We start from the raw sequence: 17903 nt of genomic DNA on the forward strand, positions 1-17903 counted from the left end.
CCCTGGCTTGTTCTGTCCCACGTCTTGTCTTCACCTCCGTCTTCTTTTGGGGTTCCTTCAACCTTCTATTCTTGTTTCCTACTTCCCCTGATCGAGCCAATTGATCTTCCTGAACGCAGGGTCAGTGCTGGCATCATCATTTGTACTACCGACCTACACTACGCTATCGAGGGCCCTAGAAGGGAGGCATATCGCCAAATCCCCCACCGTATCAAAGGCAGACTTGAGCCAGGGGCCCAATCGACTCCATCTACGTTCCCCTCCTACTTCCACCATTGACCACTTGGGTGCATTGCATCCTCTTATGCTCTGCTGGCAGCCCCGCGTAGTACTGGATCCCATCTCTACCTTGTCTTGTCTGGCTACCTAACCCACTGTTGCATAACACAACCACACCCACGTCGACATTTGACGACACCCACGTTCAAGTTCTAGCTCCAGCTCTTGCTCACACCCACGTTCTCACCCACGCCCCAAACCAGCACTATTCGCTGCATACCTGGTCTGGGTTTGCATTGTCTTGCTTGCAGTAGTCAACGGTTGCAATTTTTTTCTTCTCTTCTCTCTTATCCTCTCCTTTCTTCGCTCCAAGTCAAGACATTGCATTGTCGTCTTGATCGATATCACCCTCACACCAATCTTACCGCCGCTTTCAAGGACATCTTCACCTTGACTCTCTTTACTCCCGGATCGGCTCGCTTCAATCCGTTTCTTTTACCCCACATCAACGCCTACCAAACCGCTTGTTGATTCTGTGGTGATCGATAAGATACCTTCCAAAATCGAATCAACTTGCCTGGTCGACGGTTGTACCCGAGACTTCAGCTCCAGGCTTAGACGGCTTTTCTGTCCATTGGTCAACCATAGGTTATTTTTGACTCAATTGGGCTCTGCCTTGCCCCATATCACATATACGTTTCTTACTTGACCTCAATTTCACGGTCTTGTATGTCCACCACATCAGCCATGCCGCCGAAAAAGAGCAACAACCTTCGGCGGCGCCCCGAGACGCCAATCCTCAACGTCGCTCAACTTCAAGCCCAAGTACAAACCCAGGATGAACCTCTCACCGCCGACCCAAACTCGCCCCCAGAGACACCCACCACGTCGCCGCCTTTCTCTCGCAAAACCAGTCTAAAGCCACGGCGCCAACCTGACTTTCACGATTATTTCCAACCCTTGGACTCGGATCCTAACATCAGGCCAGTCGGCGATGGTCATCAATTCAGTTATCGGCCTTCACTGGGACCTGAGCAGCTGAGTCCTCGCTCGTCTTCCTCGTCCGGTATGGCCGACGACGACAGCAGCGATGAAGACAGCAGTAGCAGCGAAGATGAAGACGAGTCGGCGAGCCCCAGCATACGCAGTATGGGAAATGCTACCGGCCCAGCTGTGTCCTCGCCAATTGATGACTCTGATGTTGACCTTGACAACGACACCGACAGTTCTAGTGATTCGGACACTTCTGAATCCGACTCAGATGCAGAATCAGAAAAGTCCGAGGCTACTGATGAAGTCATGGCCTCTCATATCACTATTGAAACTACTGCGACAGTTGCTCACAATTTCACGCTCGAAGATGTTGACCCTATGGACAGCGATTGTGACGGATTGGATGTCTTACAGCCCACCGAGATCGAATCCAACCGCAGTCGCTCAAGGTCAAGGTCAAGGCATAGAAAAGAGCACAAAACCATGGTCAAGGATTTCCGAAACCTCAATTGCAGTAACGAAACGTCGGAAACCGAGCCAGGGGCTGACCCCGAAGGCGTGCCCGACGAAGAAGCGATATTCCTCAAGCACCGAGAACGACTTAAGAGGATCCGTCGAATGAGCATGGGTAGCAGCTTTGGCAAACGAACGCACAGCGAACTCAGCGATTCTGAAGACGATGGCGAGGGACTTGATGCCAACGAGGTCGGCTCTAGCGCACGTCGCATGCGGAGAAAGATGCACCGAACGAGTCTATTATTCCACGACCCCCCTCCTGCGCGAATCGAAGAACTCGAGGAACCTGACTCGAGTGAGGATGAGTTTGTGGCGCGGCATGAGCATCTAGCCAGGGAATTACCCTATTGGGCCATAGAAATTATGGAGATGGACTCAAGTTAGAGCTCGATTTACACAACATATCAGCTATAACAATCTTTAAGCTGCCCTGGCCATTATAGGCTTCACCATTAATGACATTACGAGGATAGGAGGCGACCAGGGGTCCCTCTGACGACGACGACTCACCTTTTTACAACACACACGAGCATGACACCGCCCGCACCGACCAGCCTGCCCCTGAGCATGCCAGGGTTCAGCAGCGCCGGACCATTGATTGCTTTCGCCTCGGCCAAGCTCCACGGTTCATTCATGCGCTAGACGTGTATCAAAGGATGAGGAGAAGATTGAACGGATGAAATGATATTGGATGTTTTGCATAGAATTAGCATCGAGACTTAACGCAACAAGGCGAATACGGGATTGTCACATTGGATTCATCGGGATACCTTTAGACTGTTACTATTTGTTACTTGTAAGCATAAGATGGATGACGTTTGAACATAGGAGAAAGGCCATGTATGTGGAGGAAAATGGGTAAAGTCTAGCAGGCGCTCAAGAGCGCTCCTTTGGCATTGAATCATGATTACCGAAGCAATATGAGATTGGGATAGATTGGAGTTTCTCATCCTGGCTGTGCCGCCTTTCGATGCATGCATCATGACATGTACACAGTCGAAATGTCGGTGACCTCCATCAAGCAGCGGTGTTGTCAGCTCTTATGTCCCGTCCTTTTCTTTTTGCTACCAAAAGCAATTCCATTTATGTAAGTGGCAGATGCCTTGGCTAAGTAGATCTTCAGGAACAGAGGTAAGTCCAAGATACTGACTATGCCTTGAATTGGTTTCTTTATGCGATGACAATTCTGTCTCTGTTGAGACGTAGATCCTAGGAGGTTTTCTGTGAACCACAACAGTGGTCAACATAGCAGCAGTCATTAATTGAAGGTCGTTGGCAGACCTATAGTCAGTATTCATAATGAAGTCAGTAGGAAAGTAAAACAATTGCTCAATCTCACTTGTCGGCGGTCAAGTCATGTTGCTTCAATCTTGTGAACAAGTCATCTTGAAGCGTGTAAGTCGCTGCCCGCGAGTGGAGTGCTTATCGATAAGAGCTGCCCGCGTTCATTGTTTTGAAACTCCACCATCGTCAATACAAGCTATCGATTCTTAACATTCATTGCAATACATATTGAAAGTGTTCTTTTCTCCATCGGCAATTCCTTGCGCATACAAAAGTTGGCGTTTTATACTGAAGATAACCCTCCAGAGACGTTTCATTTCCTCTAGCGAAACCCGGCAATCTTGCACCATGTCGCTGATCTCGGTGCACCTCGAGCAGATTGGCTATTCCTGCCAGGGCATTAATGACCTACCGTAAGTTGCCTGCCCTTGCTTGATTGTCTATTACTAAACTCTTGCTTCCAGATTTCCTCCGCCAAAAGTCTTCACAAATGCCCTGCTTTCCAATCATGATATCACATCCATCATTCGTGACACCGAACCTCATGAGCGCGCTCTCTTCTCCGTACCGCCACCCCCTCCACCTTCAACGACCCTCAAACCCACCGAACCGGAGAAGAAAAAGTCCTCGAGTAGACGCCAGACTGTATTCAACGTAGCTTCGGGTGAGGTAACCACGGGCCCCCCACCGCGCACAGGTACACATCCTCGTCGACAGACCGCTGTGGCAGCTGTGCTGGGCGGCCAAATGCACGAGGAATTACGGCGCGGAGAGTCGGACCGCAGAGGTGATGTAGACGTCAACGTCCTCCTTCGCGGAGCGGAGAAGCTCTGCGGCGTGTACGAGTTACCGGGTGCGCGGGAGCGCATTGCTACGCTGAGGAGCAAACATGCGCACGGGAAGAACACAGCGGCATACTATGAGGCGCGAGTTCAGGAGCAGGCAGACCAGTTGGCTACTCTTGATCACCGGGACTACTTCGATGAAGAAGAAGAGGAAGAAGAAGAAGGCGATGTGTGGACTGAGGATGATTTGCGGCGGGAGGAGGAAGAGGCGAAGGAGATGGAGGTCAAGAAGAGGGAGTTGCAGGTGAGACTAAGACAGATGGAGAAGGATCTGGGGGGATTGATGAGAATGTGAGAGCAATGATATGATACCCTTATGAGATATGAAGATGGTTTATTCCAAGGCGTCTATAATCTATCTGAGTCTGGTGATGTATGGCAGCTACACGTCTGCGGCAAGAGCGACTTCTCGTGCCATAACCAGCTTTTCCAGAATATCCCCCACATCCTCTGCTCCATGTATCATGAACTTGTCATTGATGATATATCGCGGTACACCTTTGACACCCAGTCTCTGCATCTCGGCAACCTCGGCGTCAACTTCTTCACCCCCTTCGTCACTCTCCAGCCATTCCCTTGCCTCATCCTTATCAATACCGGCCCTCTCGGCGGCGCCAATCAAACCCCCCTTGCTCGTTATATTCCCTCCTTGTAGGAAGTACATCCTCATAATCTCCATTGCAACCTCCATCTCCAACCCAACCTTCCTCCCCAACTTCTCCAGCCGATGCGCATCTCTCGTATTCCCAATTGTCGAGTCAAAGTTGAATTCAAGACCTTCTCTCTTCCCAATGCTGTTGAGACGAGTCTTAACAGCGGGGACTTGATCAATGCCCCATTTGGATGCTATCTTGGACACGAGAGGTTGAGTGGGTGCGTCAGCGTCGAGTTGGTAGGCGTGCCACTTTGTGAGAATTGTGTCACTAGAGCAGACGGTTTTGAGATAGAGGGTTATGGCGCGGGAGAGGCGGAGGGCGCCGATGAAGCACCATGGACAGACGGGATCTGAGATGACTTTTATCGAGATTGTAGGCATGATGATGATGATGATGTTTGAGCGAAGGGTGGTAAACCTCTGTTGCGAAGAGATTTAATTTAATGAATGCAGGATACAAGAGTGAACCCCTTTGATTGTGATGAGAGTAAGGAATACAAGATCGGCTGCTTCGAGTTACATGAACAATATCATGGACATCTTAAATAATATGAAAAGCCCAGGCAGAATTACACACCTTCATTGGGAGGGCGGAACTCCGCCCGCTAAGCAGCAAACTCCGAACCCATCGTCCAGGGAGAAAAGGCAACAATGAAATAAACTTTTTGATTTGTAATTCGTTCTCATTATTCATGCAAATGGAGATTCATCCCCGGGTATCATGTCCATATCCAAAGTCTACCTATCTACTATGCTCTATGAGCCTCTACTGCGCTGTCTAGCATATGGCTCACGTCTATGTACTCCTCTTGGCCGTTGTGAACGACCCCCAGGGCGATAATAGTCGCCTTGTCCTCTTGGACCGTTCCGGTCACTTGAATGTTTGGATTTATCTTCGGGTTGATCCCTCCTTGAACTCGAGTTCGAGTTGCCTGCCTGCTCTGAGTCAACTCCAAGAGTGTTTGAGGTAGATGTCTCGTATTGGACAGCTCTATCCCAATCTGTCAATTTCGTGTATGGACTTCTGAGCCAAGCTCTTAACTCATGTAAGAAGAGCCGCGTATTGTCTCTTCCCAAATAATCCGAAATCATCTCTTCGGCCTGGCCAGCGCTGCCCATAATATCCACGGACTTCAAAACGGCGATAATGTACTCGAGAAGAAACTCGGCATTATTGGCTCTTCGCTGTTCCACGGCATTCCTTGGGGCATTCAGGCTTGGCCTTGGCTCTGTCTCGTCGGCATCAGGATTCAAAAAGGGAAAGACCTGAAGCTCCCGCCGAATCCACATGCGCGCCCGCGATACCAATTCACTATCTGCGCAGAAAACAGCTGGAGTCAATTCACGATATCTGGACAGCCTATTTGTCCCTACGTGTTTCGAATATCGGTTGTGGCGATAGACATCTCTCCGGCGTGCGATCTCGTCTGATGGACTCAAGCTGGGTGTTTCGTACCGAGATCGGCGGGTATAAGGGCGTCGCCGCGGAGGAAGCTGACGACGAAGAGAAGACGGCGCATACGGTCTATGATCAGAGGGTTGTTTCTCGGGTTCTGGAGCAGGTTTGGAAACGATATAGGTCTTTGCGATAGGTTCATCTAGTGCGTGGCGAACTTGAGAGACAACGGCTTTGCAGAGGGGGCATTTTGGTGATTGTTCAAGCCAGCTGAGCAGGCAAATGTAGTCAAAGTTTCGGTGATGACAAGGGATGGCTTCGCAGATTTCGGTTATGCTCTCGAGGCAGATGACACAGCAGTCAGTGGCGTCTTCTTCTTGCCGAGTCGCGATTTCGTCGAGAGTGTTTTGGAGGACTTGTCGCTGTAGATCGTCCGCAGGCCGTGTTACTTCCATAATCTGCACGAAATCTAGAAGATGTGATGGCTGGAGTGTCCCTAAGGTTTCAGTGGGATATCAAGTAATCCAGCGCAAGACGGAGAAGATATTGAAGCGACAGTGATGAGGATGAATAATACATGATCAATGAACTTGGTAGAATTTGAGGTGGTACAAAGGCACTAACTTAGTGGTGCTACAGTCTGAAGGTTAATTCCACACCCTGGCACCTTCCTTTCCGATCCCCCACCCCGGCTCATAGACTACCTGCCATGACGATGTGGGGCTCGCGTTGAGTGGTTCGCGTCCTGCATTGTAATCAACGATGACCTTTACGCGTTTTACGTGCTAAATTAATCGAGACACTCAATTCCACTATCCACATCCCTCCATCACCAAGTTGACTCCTTGCTGTCTCTACGTTTTAAGTTCAGATCGCACAAATTTTGGAACTGCACAATCATAAGTCCATGAATATGGATGAAGATACGAGAGCCGAATATGAAAGTACATCACAGCAATTGCGCATCGACCTAAAAACTTGGGAAACAGACTGGGCAAAATCACACGAGGGCAAGAAGCCAGGAAGAGGAGATATCAAAGCAAACGAAGACATCGGTAAGGTCCCCCGGAACTACAGAGCAATCATTTTGCTGACAATTGGCAGCCGTGAAATACAAACAATACAACAAAGTTCGAGATATTCTCTCGGGCAAAATATCACCCCCTTCGAAAGATGCCCCCAAGTCCACAAAGCGAAAATCAGATGGTCTGCCTGCACAAACACCCATCAAACAGAACAAGCATATCGAAACTCCAGCCAAGAACCGTATCCAGAACCACGATGAGGACCTCATGAATACCCCAGCTATATCACGGAAACTATTCAGTCCCACGTCTGTAACCTCGGTTGGCCCGACACCGCAGCGAGATGGCCAGGTACTTGGGCTTTTCGATTTGCTGGTCGAGAAAGAGCTAGGAACACCGTCAAAGAAAGATTCTGCGACCAAGGCGGGATCCGCCCGCAAGGTGGACGCAACTCCAAGTAAGAGGTCCGCAGCAACAGATGACGACGAAGACGAAAGGCTTGGCCGAACACCTATGTCGTCCAGCAAACGGCAGCGACTGGACCACTTCTTGACCCCATTGAAGAACAAGGATGGAAACAAGGATACTGTGACACCTTCCTCGGTTTCGAAGCTTCAATTTGACACACCAGCATTCTTGAAGCGTAATACTCTACCAGTTCTAGAGGAGAATGGCGATTTTGACGCCCCAGCTCCTTTACGACTACCACGTAAGCCATTTACAAGAGGTCTCAGCGAGATTGTGGCAAGTCTACGGAAGGTTGAAGAGGAGAGCCTGGATGATGACCTTGATGCCTTGCGCGATGTTGAGGATGGTGGAATGGGTGAACCGAAACCAAAGGCACTTTTCCCATCCAAACCTAAGGACGACATACTGGTCGACGATAACGAAGCACGGCAACTGCCCCTCGGTGGATTTGATGACGAAGGTGTGTACGACAGCCCAGTGGAAGGAGACAATCCGACGAGGGTATACAAGAAGAAGGGCCAGAAGCGAACAACAAGAATGGCCAAGATGCGTCCGGTTCGGATCAATAGACCCGATAATATGGCAGCAAACCCCCAAAGCGATGTGGAGAATGATGAAATACAAGCTGGGGGTGAGGATGCTGGCTCTGATTTCGATGAGATAGTTGAGAAGAAGAAGCCCGCACAGAAGAAGGAGGGCACTGTCAAGAAGGCAGCACGAAAGGTGAATGAGCTGGCTCATGCAAACTTCCAAAGATTGAAGCTTAGGAATCACGGAGCCAAGGGTGGACCAGGCATTAACAGTCGATTCCGCCGAAGAAAGTAACGAGAACAGTCTTGATTTGGCACATGAGTTATCATGAGATGCATTATACGGCGTTCTGGTTCAAAGGGTATACCAACAGATGAGAAGAGGCAATGCATTGGTGGTTATATTGTATAGTAAAAATGAGCGTTGGAGACGAATTTAATAATATCTTGGTTCTAGACGTATCTGTTTGTTGTACGCCTGTATGGTTACTCAACCTTAGTTCAGCCCATCCTCATGAAGTGATTGCTATGTCCGAGCTTCTAGAAGGAGTTTCTGTAAGGGAGGTGGAAGCCTAAGCTGCCAGTGATGGTTTTAGCCATTCAGGTGTTAGCGCTGTCCTTCCCGGCGGGCAGGTACTGCGTCAGTCACTGTGGAAGTCCAAGTTTGGTAGCCATTCGATGCTTGTCTTTTAATACTTTCACTCTAACCTACCTATCAAACAAAGAAACGCAATAGAGCCAAACTGCACCATATATTTCCTTCTTTCTTTTCTTGCAACAAGTTAGTAGACTCGACACTATCTTGTCTTTCTTTGTTCTCGTCAACTCAGAATTTGCATTGTTTGGGTCCGCGCGCATCTCGCTATTTGCTGAGCGCGTCGCAATTTTTAGTAATCACCATTTGCGACTCATCCCATTCGACTCCAGTTCCTTGTTCTATAGACTAAACAAAAGTCAAGTCTTGTTATTTCAGGAAGAGCGTTTGTTACTGCTGGGCTCATCAGAATCGCTTGTCTATTGGGAAGCCAGATCAGCCAGATCAGTCAGATCAAGTTTGCTGAAATTTTGACTTTCCTTCAAATCAAGTTTTTCACATACATGGTGCATATTCACTAACATAGGACGAGGCGTCTGATATGCCGGTAAGATGAAAACCCCGGAAGCTATGAGTTATGGTTGTTAATCCTTTCCAGCATATCGATCTGGATGAAGATGATGGGATTGACATCCCACCAGAGGTGTTAGCTAATCCCAACATCGACTGGATGACACCCTCGAATCAAAATCACGGCTTTGTTGTTGATGATGTGTTTGAAGACGCTTTTGCTCCACAAGAGCCGCATACCAACACCGATCATGGGACGCCTAAGATGTGGACCAAGCTTGGTGAGATGGAGGATGAGGAGGACGACTGCATGAGCGTGATGGAACAGGTCGATCTATCGTCAATGTCGCCTGCTCCGAGTCCACCCAATTATGACTCGGGTCCCGGAGACCTTTTCGAGGGCATAGATGTTAAAATTCTCGATGATATCGAGCCAGAGATGACGATAGAAGAAGATTTTGGGCTCGCAGTCGATCAATCCGGTGCCACAGCTGAGTCGTTGGAACAGGAGGATGGCACCGCGGTCAAGGTTGATACACTGGACCTTCCTTTGAGCAACTCTGTCAGAGTCGAGGTTCCCGACGCTTTGTTCGTAATCCCACAGTCTTTTTACGAACCCTTTGAGCCTGGTGTGCCAATCGACAAGGAACACAAGGTCGTCGCTCAACTCCTGGAAGCAGCGATACAGGAAGGTCAAGACGCCGATGACTTCATCGAATTCGAACTCAACGACTTTGCCATTTACAGCAAGCGCCCAAGATATGAGCATGAGATGTGCTCGCTGCATCATCTAGACACAAAGTCAGGTCACAGCAACTTGTACTTTGACGGGAAGTTGAGCGTAGGAAATACGGCCTTCTTTGTTCGGCACGTACCCATACGAGCTTTGCCGATTGGCGATTACGGCACTTTGTCTAAACACACGGTACGCGATCAAATATGGGTTCAGTCAGCTATGAACCTCAAGAAAAACATCTACTACCGACTAAATCGTCCCGCAAAAGAGTACCGCCGTTTCTTCGACCCATTCCTGTGGGTTGCTGACCTCGCCAAACACTTTGTTGACTATCTTAAGGTGATGGGAGAAAACAAGCACGATGTTACAATTTTCCATTTCCGCTCAACTTTCAGTAATTGGCTAGCCAAGACACATAATACAGATCCTGTCTTTACATCATGGAGAGAGCAGCATCCAAGTGCCGACTTTCGAACCTCCATCGTTGCGAACCTAGCTTTCTTGCACAAGGAAGCTATCGGCGTGCTGGACTATGCTGGGACCTACCATCACACCTTGTGGGCCGAGATATGGGAGTTTCGACGGTATGGGCGCCTTCCAAAGACCAAAGAAAGCGACAAGGAGGCGCTTTCAAAGCCATCCAGGTCTACAAGTCGAACGCCGACTTCCGCAGATCAAGTAGATTATGACCAAGGAGAGAACGTCACAGACGTCCCCCAAACCACCGTCACTCAGTATATCTATGATTGCTTCAACCATCTACCTTTTGGTGATCGTCTTGAAGCTATGCCACTGAGTGATGAGACGGAGTTGCTGCGAAATGAACTGATACAGAAGCGACACCTCGAGCTCCCAGCGCCCCTTCACCAAAATGCTAAAAACATTTCAACGGCTGGCCAACAGCAAATTAAAGACATCCAACCTGGCGACACCATCTCAACGCAGAGAGATGGTGCGGACTCTGGCACCAAATGGCGCCGTGATCTTTCGCATGGTTTCAACGACGTTGACCGTTGGCTCGCCCTTGTGCAGCGCGTGCGTGTTAGCAAGAAGGGCGTCCGGACTTTCGATGTAATTTGGTACTATCGGCCTGTCGACACCCTCTGCGCCCTGATGAAGTACCCATGGAATAACGAGCTATTCCTCTCTGACCATTGCTCTTGTGATGAGTCTTCCAAGATCTCCGAAGATGAAATCATGGGTGTCCACGAGGTTGAGTTCGGAGGAACGTCGAACACCAAAGCAGAGTTCTTCTGTCGCCAAACTTATGTCGTTACTGAGCGAAAATGGATAACCCTTGAAAAAACTCATCTCCATTGCTTACATCAGAGGAAACCCACCCAGGCACCACTTTATCAACCCGGCGAGACCCGGCTCATCATGCTTGATAAGGCGAGCGGTCGATCTGAGCCTTGCGAGTTCATAACCTCTTATGACGAGGAGGGCACTGGCATTTACAGATTCCGACGACTCCTGAGGAGACATCAAGTTGACCCCAAGACACCTAATGCTCGGCCGAATGAGCTAGTGTATAGCGAGAACCTCATCGAAGTAAAGAATCGACGCATTCTTGAACCTTGTTATGTCCGTTTCTTCAAAGCACAAGAGACGATACCAACACCCTACGATCGCGATGGTGTGGGCAACTTTTTCTACATTACACATGAAGAAGTCATTGATGTAGAGACTGCAGCAAAATCATATGTTCCTCTCGAGACATTGCCATCTTCATTGCGTCAAGGGCACAATCCGTCCGAGCCTCTGCAAAAGTTACGTGGGCTTGATCTTTTCTGCGGAGGCGGAAACTTTGGCCGCGGCCTAGAGGACGGAGGTGGTATCGAGATGCGGTGGGCGAACGACTACGATGGAAAGGCCTTGCATACATACATGGCTAATACTTCGGGTCCTGATGCGGTACATCCATTCTTGGGGTCGATCGACGATATGCAACGTTTCGCTATCCAAGGCAAGTTTACAGAGAACGTCCCTCCGGTTGGAGACGTTGATTTTATCTCTGGTGGCAGTCCTTGTCCAGGCTTTTCTCTCTTGACCAACGACAAAACCACTGTCGCACAGCGAAAGAACCAATCCCTCGTTGCGGCTTTCGGCTCCTTCATCGACCTCTATCGCCCCCGGTATGGTCTCCTCGAGAATGTCCCCGGCATCATTCATAGTAAAGTCAATCGCGATCAAGACGTGTTCAGCCAACTGATCTGTGCAATTGTGGGACTTGGGTATCAAACTCAGTTCTTTTTCCTCGATGCTTCTTCCTGCGGCTCCCCTCAGCGTCGCTCCCGGGTCTTTGTTGTGTTTGCCGCACCAGGTCACCATCTTCCTCAGCGACCGCATATCACGCATGCTCATCCAGAGCATACCAAGAATTATGGACTTGGCAGCACCCCGACTGGCGATCCAATGGCGGAACGAATCATGCCCATTGCTACACCTTTCGATTTTGTCTCTGCTCGTGCCGCAACCGCCGGTCTTCCCCCAGTCTACGACTCTAAACCAGATATATGCGTCTCATATCCCGATCATCGCGTATCTATAGGCATGACAAGCAATCTTCGTAACAAGATCAGTCTCATCCCCACACGACCCTGGGGCATGAATTTTGCCCAGGCATGGTTTGGTCTGGACTGCAAGAAGGCTGCCTCGGGCGTTCTCTCGCCTGCCGACCGTCTCGTCTTCCCCGAAGAAGGCAAAACGTCGTTGACTCGGGGAGGCCCTACTTCCAACGCATACGGCCGACAGCGCCCTGACCGCCTGATCGAGACAATCGTGACAAGTCAAAGCCCGAGTGATGCAAAGAATGGCCGAACGATACACTGGTCTGAGAACCGTGTCCTTACCATTATGGAGGCGCGCCGAGCACAAGGTTTTCGCGATCACGAGGTCTTGCTGGGTAATCCGGCAGACCAATGGAAGATTGTCGGAAACAGCGTTGCGCGACAGGTGGCTGTCAGTCTAGGCGCTGTGTTTCGCGAGGCTTGGGCGCAGAGTCTTGCAGATGAGCATCATGCTGAAAGCGATGTTGGGGTTGCCACTACCGCCAGGAGCTCTTCGAAAGCGCCAGCCCGTGTAGGAGTTGAAGTCTCGCCATCCATGAGCGTTGATAAGCCCACTTTTGAGTCGGCATCTCCCAGCAACAAAACCCCCCGTTCGCGCAAATCACGAAGTCAGTCTCGCAAGAGCCAGACCACGCCGACGCCAGGCCCCGGTCGTTCATCAAGTTCTAAACGTAGCTCTATCGCCATCGAGGTACGCGTGTCAAAGTCACCAAAGTCTGAGAAAGACGACTCGCCCAGCAGAGGGACATCCGTGGCCTCCAGCCGTACTAGAGCAAGTCAACTGAGGCACAGCGTTTCGAATGAGTAGTTTTTGTACAATTGATGTCAGGCAAAGACCAGACAGAGACTTGTTGGTTTTTTATCATGTAACTAACGCCATGTTGATATTACCCATTTTTTCGGTGGTCGGGAAATCGGAGGAGTCCATGATACAGGCAGAGAGAGTATTTATTTGTAAATTAGTATGGTTCGGCTCACACGATACCCAGGAACTATGTTTTGCAAAAATAGAATGTCATTAACGTCGTCATAACCAAACCGCTATTTACATGGAGGCTGTCGCAAGGGGGAAATGATACCCTATAACTCCAAAACAGCCTTACGCTGATGATTTTCAAACCCATTATACATCGTCTCGTCCTCAATAACAGTTGAGCTTAGTGTAGATGCTTAAAGCAAAAATGACACTTCACGTATCTCTCCTGCCAGTAATCCGGTCCCCTTTACTCCGAGGTCTCAAGGTCCTTAAGCGTCATCACCTTAGCACCCATGGGAGCCTGGACTCCAGGCATCCTAATGCTGGCATAGGGAACGCCAGATGCTTTTCCAAGTATAGTCACCAACTGGCGACCTGTGACAAACAAGTCTTTGCCTGTGAAGTTATTGATCGCACATTCCTTGAAGATCTGAGCAATCAGTTGCTCGCCGAGAGTTTCAATACTGCGGCCACTCGCCCATCCCTTATCATTACTCAGACGTTGCAGGAGGGAGAATAGAGACGTGCGGATACTGGTCTCCATCTCGGGCGTTGACTGGATAGTAATGCCGACTTTTCCAACAACCTGTCTGAGCTGCTCGATACACTGTTCGGTTCGCATAGGACGGAAAGTGAATTCGGTAGCAAATCGACTCTTGATTCCTTGGTTACTGCGCAGAAGTCGGTCCATGTCCTCTTCATAGCCTGCCAGAACGATGATAAGCTTGCGCGCAAACTGTGGCTTCGTCACTGCGTCCACTAGCTCGCTCACTGCCTCTTCAGCGAATGATCCGCGACTACCGTTGAGTCTGTAGGCCTCGTCGATAAAAAGGACTTTACCGAGAGCCGATTCAAGCAGACGACGCGTCTTGGGACCAGTTTGGCCGCAATACTCGCCGACAAGCTGTGACGCTGAGGCATCTATAACATCAGGTGCGGCAAGCAAGCCCATGTTGTAAAAGATCTCGCCGAGTTTCCGTGCGGTCGACGTCTTTCCAGTTCCAGGAGGTCCCTTGAAGACATAGGTGAATGGCACGTACGGCCGTGGGTCAACATTGCGCATCCGCATACCTTGTACCATGTACTGGTATGATTCGAACTTGGAAATAATCTCTTCGAACCCAACAAACTCATCAAACAATGCCCGGGTATTTTTCACAGCGTGTGATAAGCGGTCATAGTCGGCATCGAAGTCCTGAGGCTCCAGAGGAACAGCGTCAAGATCTTCGTCATCAGACTTTCTCTCTTTAGCAATGCGACGGGACCGGGCCAGAATGGCCTTTGACAGCAGGTTGTCCACCTCGCCTCCATTGCCAAAGTTTGGTCGAACGGAAGCTCGCTTCAAGACCTCCATGGAAACTTCTCGCGCCTTTTCGGTGGTGATCAGCTTCTCCTTTGCCAACTTGAGGTCCAATACTTTGCCCAGTGTCTCCTCGCTGAAGTTTTCGAAAACAAATGCTGCGTCCAGAGGAAACCTTCGTGCCAAACCAGGATTTGTGTTTGCGTACATCTCCTTCATCTGCTCTGGGTACCCGCAGAGGATGACGCATCGGTCCTCTCCAGCGGCACCAGTAACCTCTGCCACAATGGTATCGATGATAGCGCCTCTGAAGTCGCCGTTCTTAGAGCTACCACTACTACCATTCGTACCAGGGTCAAGCATATGGGCATCGTCAATGATCAAGATATTTCCCTTGGCTTCTCGCAACGCCTCTTTAGTGTTGTTCTCAGAACCTCCGATATAGCGGTCCAGGAGATCCGCTGGGGTCTTGGTGATGACATCGCCCTTTGATAGAAGTCCAAAATCTGCTAGAACTTTACCATAAAGTTTTGCGACTGTAGTTTTACCGGTGCCAGGCGGTCCCAAGAAAACACGATTGGGGGAAACGTGCAAGGGATCATCACCGCGCATCTCTCTAATGAAGTTTTGGTTCACTTGGCTTACCACAGAGAGAATAGATTCCTTCACATCGTCCAGACCGACGAGTTCTTGGAGCTCCTTCCAGGCAGGGCTCTTGTCAGGACCAAGCGAGGGTCTGTTGCCCAAGAGGTCATCCTTTGTGATCAGGTAATCCTCCAAATAATTACCGGTCTTCCTGGCTTGTATGAAACGTTCAAGTTGTCGTCTGCAGGCTTCGAGGAATGCCTTTCTGACAGGCCAAATGTTGCCAAAGGTCTTGCCATTCGCATCCGACGTGATTCTTCGGATCAGAATCTTGACATAGAGGCCGTCATAACCGCCCTCGACTTCCATCCTGTTTTTGAACCATTTCCGCATCATGCCATGGAAAACCATGCGCAGCTCGTGGGCAGTGTAGTTCGGCAATTTTAGAATGGGAAAGTGACTCGAAACCTCGGCACTATAGCCCATCAAGTCTGATAGGCCCCATTCGCCATTGCCAGCGAAAATCAATACTACTTTCCCGGGTAGATCTTGGGACCTGACATAAAGACTCCAGAGGTTGCTGTCGTCGCCGTTCATCAAATGAGCATGGTCAATGATGGCAATCTAGGCAAGTCAGTGTTATGTTTGTTCTGTAATAATTCTCTCACTTACACAGCCGCCACACGCGTTGCAGGTGTTGTGGATTGTGGCCAACGTTGATGTTTTAGACAAGTTGTATGCCGAGAATCGGTTGATACCTGCGAAGACGCCAGACTTCTTGACAACCCCGAGAGATATAAGGTATTTAGCATAGAGTCGGGACAGCATCGTCTTGCCAGTACCCTCGTTGCCCATGAAAACCACATCAAAGTTTTCCTTGCTCAAATCGGTTTCACGTCTTTGGGCGGCCTTTACTTTGGCTCTTGTCTGTAGGAAGAAAGCCTTGGCTTCCTCCAAACCCGGTAGAGACATGATTCGGTCCAGGTATTTGTTTTCTACTTTTTCTACCGTTTTCTGTCGTAGCCATTCAATTCTCGACGGGGATTCGTCTTGGCAGTCTTCGGGTTCTAGGCCGTCAATCGATTCGTTGTCAGAGTCGTCGTTCTCTTCAAGATGAGCCCTTCTGTATAAAGTTAGTAAATAGGTTTTGAAGCGATTAGCGATTCCGTGTTCAGCTTACTCAATATCATCGAGGAGCTCTTCCATGTTTTTGCAAAGCCTGAGGAATTCTGGCTCTGCTAACACGGGAGGCTCCTCTTCGACCGCAGGTGCATCCTCAGATTCCGAATCAGAATCATCTTCAGTTTCGTAAGGAATGTCGCCATACAACTTCCCAAGGCCAAAGACATCCATGTCCTCATCCACAGCATCTTGGTCATCCTCCACGATGGGTTCTGTCGAAGGGATTACAAGCTTGGAACGACAACGCCTCCTTCTCAGCCGGCGGCGGGGCTTGCGACTGGGAAGCAGGCCGAGAAGGCGGCTCACAAGGAAACGGGGTTCATCTGTCATAAAGTCTCGTGCCCATGGAGGATACGTGGATTTGGGCTTGAGACCCAGGAGCCAAGAGACGGAAAAGTTGATATCTGTTGATTCAAACTCCATCATTGCATTGAAGCTGATATGTTTGCTCTAAGATAAAGCTATAAGTCCCAAAGTGGGTGAGGCACTGGTTAACCAGCACGGTAATGTAGATGAAGTCGCTGTCGTAGTAAATCGGTGAGCACGCAGGATCCGGCGATGGGGATACGGAAGCCGGAGCGGGGGTGGGGATGGTGATGGGAGGACTAGGTGTGATGGACGAGGAGATCAGGTGCGACGATGGTAGCGATACGAGAGATACAAGGAAAGGGAGATGTGGGGGTGCGGTCGAGAGATAAAGCACGTCGAAGAAGAGGAAGCTATCAAAACTTGTGTTATGTTAGAAATGTTGAAGGGAGGAAAATGGTTTGAAAAGAAGAAGCGGTTCAAAGTAAGGCTGAGGAGAAAGAACAGTAGCTGGCAGCTGCCTGCCTAGGTGGTTGTTTGAGGTTGACTGACTGCAGGCAGCCAATAGCTCGTACAGCACAGTAAGACGGGGTCTAACGTTACTAAGTGCCATGGATGCCTTGGCCTTGAGGTTGGGGTAGGTAGGGGTAAGTGATAGGACAATACGGCGAATGGATACCCAGGATTAAATTGGATCCAAGCTTTTCCATCTTGACTGATTGTACTGGTCTTCTCTTGGATAGGTAGATGGCTATAAATCCAATTCCTTCTTGCATGGCCTCTACGGTCCCTGGAAATTCCATCGCTGACATTATTATTGTGTCTTGTTGACCGTGCAAATGTTGAGGTTTCAGAGCACGACGACCCTGAACTCGAAATATGATAAAACAGTCACCCGGTGTGGACTAGGCTAGGAACTTAGTCTAGGTTGGTAGTCTAAGTCAACTCTAGCTGCCACTCAGGTGGCCAGGTCGCCTAGCTCCTCCTCTACTTTGTCAGTCTGCCTGCAACAGAGAGGTTGCCTCATGCACTGCCACGGGACAATGACACATTGGATGGGGAATGAGTCGTCTATGGAGTGCCTCGAAAAGTGTACAGTCAGTTAATTGGCTGCTGTTGTCTGCGAAAGCTTGGTTTCGCGCATTGCGAGACATGTATGTACTAGGTAGGTAGCTTGCCATTGACGGTTGAGGTTGAACAAGGGGGGGGGGG

The 17903-nt window shown here is 49.6% G+C and overlaps 7 protein-coding genes across 7 annotated transcripts, besides 1 other annotated feature; 4 read left to right on the forward strand and 3 right to left on the reverse strand.

Moving 5' to 3' along the window:
- Positions 1–966: 966 nt before the first annotated feature.
- On the forward strand, positions 967–2112 carry FPSE_01337 (uncharacterized protein; the record flags this gene model as incomplete). Its single annotated transcript, XM_009254457.1, has 1 exon — positions 967–2112. One exon carries the CDS (start codon positions 967–969, stop codon positions 2110–2112), a length of 1146 nt encoding a protein of 381 aa, XP_009252732.1.
- Positions 2113–3360: 1248 nt separating this feature from the next.
- Positions 3361–4152, forward strand: FPSE_01338 (uncharacterized protein; the record flags this gene model as incomplete). Its single annotated transcript, XM_009254458.1, has 2 exons — positions 3361–3425; positions 3477–4152. The coding sequence occupies 2 exons, from the start codon at positions 3361–3363 to the stop codon at positions 4150–4152; spliced, it is 741 nt and encodes a 246-aa protein (XP_009252733.1).
- Positions 3997–4021: a microsatellite.
- An 87-nt stretch (positions 4153–4239) lies between the features above and the next one.
- On the reverse strand, positions 4240–4893 carry FPSE_01339 (uncharacterized protein; the record flags this gene model as incomplete). The annotated part of the gene is made up of 1 exon (XM_009254459.1): positions 4240–4893. The coding sequence occupies one exon, from the start codon at positions 4891–4893 to the stop codon at positions 4240–4242; it is 654 nt and encodes a 217-aa protein (XP_009252734.1).
- A 375-nt stretch (positions 4894–5268) lies between these two features.
- FPSE_01340 (uncharacterized protein) lies at positions 5269–6363 on the reverse strand (the record flags this gene model as incomplete). Its single annotated transcript, XM_009254460.1, has 1 exon — positions 5269–6363. The coding sequence occupies one exon, from the start codon at positions 6361–6363 to the stop codon at positions 5269–5271; it is 1095 nt and encodes a 364-aa protein (XP_009252735.1).
- Positions 6364–6821: 458 nt separating this feature from the next.
- On the forward strand, positions 6822–8226 carry FPSE_01341 (uncharacterized protein; the record flags this gene model as incomplete). Its single annotated transcript, XM_009254461.1, has 2 exons — positions 6822–6963; positions 7013–8226. 2 exons carry the CDS (start codon positions 6822–6824, stop codon positions 8224–8226), a joined length of 1356 nt encoding a protein of 451 aa, XP_009252736.1.
- Positions 8227–9103: 877 nt separating this feature from the next.
- On the forward strand, positions 9104–13150 carry FPSE_01342 (uncharacterized protein; the record flags this gene model as incomplete). The annotated part of the gene is made up of 1 exon (XM_009254462.1): positions 9104–13150. The coding sequence occupies one exon, from the start codon at positions 9104–9106 to the stop codon at positions 13148–13150; it is 4047 nt and encodes a 1348-aa protein (XP_009252737.1).
- A 415-nt stretch (positions 13151–13565) lies between these two features.
- FPSE_01343 (uncharacterized protein) lies at positions 13566–16808 on the reverse strand (the record flags this gene model as incomplete). Its single annotated transcript, XM_009254463.1, has 3 exons — positions 13566–15827; positions 15876–16326; positions 16384–16808. 3 exons carry the CDS (start codon positions 16806–16808, stop codon positions 13566–13568), a joined length of 3138 nt encoding a protein of 1045 aa, XP_009252738.1.
- Between the last annotated feature and the right edge of the window lie 1095 nt (positions 16809–17903).

This window comes from Fusarium pseudograminearum, chromosome 3 (assembly GCF_000303195.2).
Source record: "Fusarium pseudograminearum CS3096 chromosome 3, whole genome shotgun sequence".
Taxonomy (NCBI): domain Eukaryota; kingdom Fungi; phylum Ascomycota; class Sordariomycetes; order Hypocreales; family Nectriaceae; genus Fusarium; species Fusarium pseudograminearum.